The 5,447-nt window shown below is 38.9% G+C and overlaps 1 protein-coding gene across 1 annotated transcript; it reads left to right on the top strand.

The window, feature by feature from the left end:
- The first annotated feature begins 895 nt into the window (after positions 1-895).
- LOC108544309 (60S ribosomal protein L23-like) lies at positions 896-5,381 on the top strand. Its single transcript, XM_017895382.1, is given in 2 exon segments — positions 896-1,204; positions 5,004-5,381. Coding segments are annotated over 2 exon segments (687 nt in total).
- The last annotated feature ends 66 nt before the right edge of the window (positions 5,382-5,447 follow it).

A 5,447-nucleotide genomic window follows, 5' to 3' on the forward strand; every position in this document is an offset into this window, starting at 1 on the left:
TAGGAAAAAGACAAACAGTATTGTCATATGGCGTGTGTGTGTGAGTGAGTGAATGTGATATGTGCACATTGATTTCTCCAAGAACCAGTAAGGTGCCCAGGTTGGTGCCTTTGCCATCATTATGACTGTCCCTGTCACTGTAATTGTACCTTTCACTGTGGCAATGGAGAGCCATCTTTTAATTTCTCTCTTTCTATCAGAGCACCCTTGCTTTCTAAAGTCAGTCATGTTTATGGCCGTGGAGACCAACGACAGTTTGACCATAGTGGAGTGTTCTGCCAAAGGTAATGATAAGAGGACAAGCATATGCAGCTGGGATGAAAATTGAAGTGGAACTCCTGGGATAGATTGGAAGCAGGTTAGAGAAAAAGACATGAGAGAAAGAAAAGGAGGAACAGAAAAGAAGACTTGGAATAGAAAAGTCTTGAAAAGGCAATCCAGCAAATATCCAAAAGGATGAAGGTGCTGACCTCAACAAGTTTTCTTGCATGAGTATGAGAAAATGGATGGACTGCAAGGGGTGGGAGCTGCCTCGGTTTTGAAACACTTCCTTCAGAGCAAGTCCTGTGCTGCCTCTGAAAAGATTATGGAGTAAAGTGTGGGAAGCAAGAAATGCTATTCATTTCTCCAGGGCCAGAAGAATTCTGATCATATTTTTAAAATTGCTTGTCAAAATAACAGGGATGCATTGCTTTTTAAGATACCAGAGTTTTCAAGAAGCTAAGTGGTGGAATGTTCTTTGTACGTAGGGGCTAATGGTAGGAGATTCTATAAGAGAACTGAGCTCCCTACTAGCAATGGGGATGATTGGATCCTTGAAGAGCAGAAGTCAGGTGGTAGCACTTAAGTGTCAGAAGCAAAGTACAGAATTACCACACCAGGTAACAAGGTCATAATGGAGGCCAGAGGAGACCACAGCCCCTGCAGCAGCAGTTGCCCTGAGGTATGTCAATCTTCTTTGCTTGGTGGGTGTAATTTGAGCACAATAACCTTAGAAGCAGGGCTGCTGCTACGCAATGTGGAATATGTTGCTTCTCAGGCCCACTGTGACTGTAAAAGAGCGATCACAGTAACTAGGTCTGAGAAGGACATGGAAACAGAGCCTAGAGATGAGAACCTGGGTCAACACACTAGGCAAGCAGCACAAACCAGAAAAAGTGCTAACCGAAAGAGAGACTCTACCATGGGTGGTGCTATGGTTTGGGTATTTATCCCCTCCAAACATCATTTGATCCCGTGTTGGGGATGCTGGAGATGGGGTCTAGTGAGAGGTGTCTGTGTCATGGGGTTGGATCCCTTATGAATGGCTTAGTGTCATCCTCATGGTAATGAGTGAGTTCTGGCTCCCTTTGTTCCCATGACAACTGATTGTTAAAAAGAGCCTGGCACCTGCCTCCCCTCTCTCTTGTCATGTGGTGTCTGCTCCCCTTGCTTTCTACCATGAGTGCAAGCAGCCTGAGGCCCTCAGCAGAAGCAAATTCTTGTGTCATGCTTCCTGTGCAGCCTGCAGAACCACGAGCCAAATAAACCTCTATTCCTCAAGTATTCCTTCATAGCAATGCAAAGTGGACTCAGATGGGTGATTTTAAGGAGAGAGGATGAATGTCAGCTATTGCCTTGAAGTCAACTGCTGCAGTGGGGGTTGTAGTCTGTCCCCTTCCTCTTGCAAAGGTTTCCTGAAAATTCCGACCAACCAGAATCCTGAAAAAGCTACGCCTAAGTGGAAATATTTAGTTATCCATAGAAATGACATTTCCTGGTATAAAGGATTTTATGATTTCTCCTTTCTACCGCCTAAAGTTTTTCTTTTTTTGAGGCGGAGTCTCAGGCTGGAGTGCAGTGGCGCCATCTCGGCTCACTGCAAGCTCCACCTCCTGAGTTCACACCATTCTCCTGCCTCAGCCTCCCGAGTAGCTGGGACTACAGGCGCCACACCTGGCTAATTTTTTGTATTTTGTTTTTTTAGTAGAGATGGAGTTTCACCGTGTTAGCCAGGATGGTCTCGATCTCCTGACCTTGTGATCCGCCCACCTCGGCCTCCCAAAGTGCTGGGATTACAAGCGTGAGCCGCTGTGCCTGCCCTGCCTAAGGTTTTTAATAGACCTCTGACTAGTTAGCCTAAACCTACGTGTCTGTAGGTCTTAGATGTGATGACATTTACAACCTTGATAGCTGCTTCATGGTAGCCAAGGTTGCTGGAGTAGGTCATGAATGCTGCCAGCTGGCTTCTCCTACAAATTCATGCCATCCGACCTCAGCTATGGACCCTCCTTGTGGGGAGTCTTTTTGTCTCTGTTTTTTTTTTTTTTTTTTTTTTTTCCCTGCTGTATTTCCCACAGCTGCTATTCCAAAACCTTTCCATTGTCCTCAAGTTCAGAAAACTATTCCTATACATTTTGTATCAGCAGAGGGCCTCAAAACATACTTCTCAGTGATTGAAGTTATCCAGTCCAAACGCTAGCTTTTTAATCCTCACTTGGCTTTTGGGACGCTGTTCTCCTGTGGGTGTCATTCTACCTTTCCATTGCTTGCTCCTATTTCTCTTCCCACCTCTCAATTAGGGGCTTTCCTACAGTTCTCTTTGGTCATCATAACCATCCTCCTAATAATATGCCAGGCACAAATTACATTAGTGTCATTGCATCCATTCTATCAGCAATTCTGTTAATTATATGTTGGCAGGTTTCTCTTTAAATCTGTGTTTGGCACTGCCCAGATTAGAATCTAATTTTCTCCCTTCTAGATAGTAGTCTGTCTTCTTTATGTCAATCAGAATAATCTTTCTAAAATATAGACTTGATTAATTTTCCTGACTCAGATTTTGTTTTCACTTTTTATTATAAATAAAATGCATACTATTTTATTGTGAATATAATACTTTCTTTTGTGAAATACAGCATATTAGAAGAATATATATATGATATGTAAATAGCATCTAAAAATAATAAAATTCAGCTTAACAAATAATTCAGCTTAACAAATAAAATACTACTTTTACTTTTGAAAGCCTTTGTTTTGTGAGTTCCTGCCCAATTGCACCCCCCTCCTCTATCCCATTACATCCTCTCTCCTTTATCTAAAGTAATCAGCATCTGGACTTATGTTTATTTATTTGTTTCTCTTAAAGTTTGCCATATATGTATATATATTAATCTATGTAGAGATTATATGCATATGTTTAAATAAAAATGTTACAGTGTTGTTTCATTTTGCCTGTTTTTGAACTTTGTATAAAAGAAATTATATTATTCTACAACTTGCTATTTTCCCTCATATGTCTTTGAGAACTTATTTATGTTGATGCATATGTCTGTAATTTTTGTATTTTCACTCTTGCATGTTATTCCATTTCAAGAATGTATCCCAATTAATTTTTTTATTCTTCTTTTATTGGATATTTGGATTGATTTATTATCACAAAAATGTTACTATAAATCTTCTTGCATAGGTTTCCTCGTGTTCATGTATTCAAGTGTTTTTCTAAGATGTATACCTAGAAGTGGTTTTGGGTATGCACAAATTCACTACTTCCAAATAATTCCAGCTTGTTCTCCAAAGTGGTTTTACCAATTTACTCTATACAAGCAGTGTATTGGAGTTTCCCTTGGTCTGCATGTTAGTTTGGTGCAAAGGTAATTGTGGTTTTTGACATTAAAAGTAATGGTTAAAAACTACAATTACTTTTGCACCAACCAACCAACCTTACAAATACCTGGCATTTTAGACTTTAATTTTGTGGTCTATTTAGATGTGACATTGTATTTCATGGTAGAATTAATACACATTTCCTTCATCACAATTGACATTGAGAATTCTCATGTTTACTCTCTCTTCATCTCCTGTGAAAACTATTCATTTTATCTTTTTTCATTTTAGTGAGAAAAATGTTTGAATTTTTTTTTCCTGGCTAATTTTTGTATTTTTTGTAGAGATAGGTTTTCCCCATGTTGGCCTGGCTGGTCTTGAACTCCTGAGCTCAAGCAATCTGCCTGCCTTTACCTCCCCAAATGCTAGGATTACAGGCATGAGTCACTGCACCCGGCAGGTTGTTTGACTTTTAAATTTTAATTCACAGGATTTAAAAACTGATTTCAGATAGTAATCCCTTACCAGTATTTTCTGTTTTGGTTTGTGCTTTCTGTTTGCTTTAAAATTATTTATTACCCTGAAGTGATAAATATGTTTTCTTATGTTGCCTTTTAAAGTTCAAGTCTTTCTTTTCTTATTTAAGTTATTGATCCATCTAGAATTAATTGTTTATAGGGTGGAAGATACTACTACATTTTTTTCCATATGTATAATCAATTGTACCAGCATAGTTTATTGATAAATTTGTCCCATGGGCACTGATTTGAAATGCTAATTCTTTCATTTATCAGATTTCTGTCTAGGTGCATAGATCTGATTCTGGGATCTCTGTCCTGTTCCACTGGTCTAGGGTTTATCTCCACACTGCTGGCTTTTATGTTTACTATATGGCTTTCTTTACTGTTGTTCTTTATTTTTTTCATATGGTTTCAAGTTACTTTCTAGTGTCCTTTCATTTCAGCTTAGAGAATTTCCTTTAGCATTTCTTGTAGGGCAAGTCTAGTGACAAATTCCCTCAGGTTTTTAAAATCTGATATCTTGATTTTCCCTTCATTTTTAAAGGATGGATTTGCCAGATATTAAATTCTTGGTTGACAGATTTTTTTCTTTCAGCACTTTAAATATGTAACCATTTCATCCCATTTCTTCTGGCCTCCCTGACTTTTGAAGAGAAATCAGCTTATGGTCTTATGAAGGATTCCTTGTATGGGATGAGTTGCTTCTCTTGTGCTGTTCTAAAATTCTGCCTTCATCTTTTGAAAAATTAGTTATCATATGCCTTGGTGTGAATCTCTTTGCGTTTATCTTCCACAGGCATAGAGTTCATTAAGCTTCTTGGATGTGTAGGTTCATATCTTTCATTAAATTTGGAATATATCCCTTTTTTCTTCTTTCCAGCGTTCAAGATATGAAAGCGAGGACGTGCTGGGTCCTCTGATGCAAAATTCTGGATTTCTCTGGGTCTTCTGGTAGGAGCTGTGATCAATTGTGCTGACAACACAGGAGCCAAAAACCTGTATATCATCTCCGTGAAAGGGGATCAAAGGACTGCTGCTGGTGTGGGTGATATGGTGATGGTCACAGTCAAGAAAGGCAAACCAGAGCTCATGAAAAAGGTACATCCAGCAGTGGTCATTTGACAATGAAAGTCATATCATAGAAAAGATGGCATGTTTCTTTATTTCAAAGATAATACAGGGGTCATAGTGAGCAATAAAGATGAGATGAAAGGTTCTGCCATTACAGGACCAGTAGCTAAGGAGTGTGTAGACTTGTGGACCCGGATTGCATGATTCTCCAGTATATTTGTAAAATAAAAAAAAACTTTAAACCCATTAAAAGTATTTGTTTGCAAAAAA

Source organism: Rhinopithecus bieti, unplaced genomic scaffold (assembly GCF_001698545.2).
Source record: "Rhinopithecus bieti isolate Rb0 unplaced genomic scaffold, ASM169854v2 scaffold_26061, whole genome shotgun sequence".
NCBI classification, from domain to species: Eukaryota; Metazoa; Chordata; class Mammalia; order Primates; family Cercopithecidae; genus Rhinopithecus; species Rhinopithecus bieti.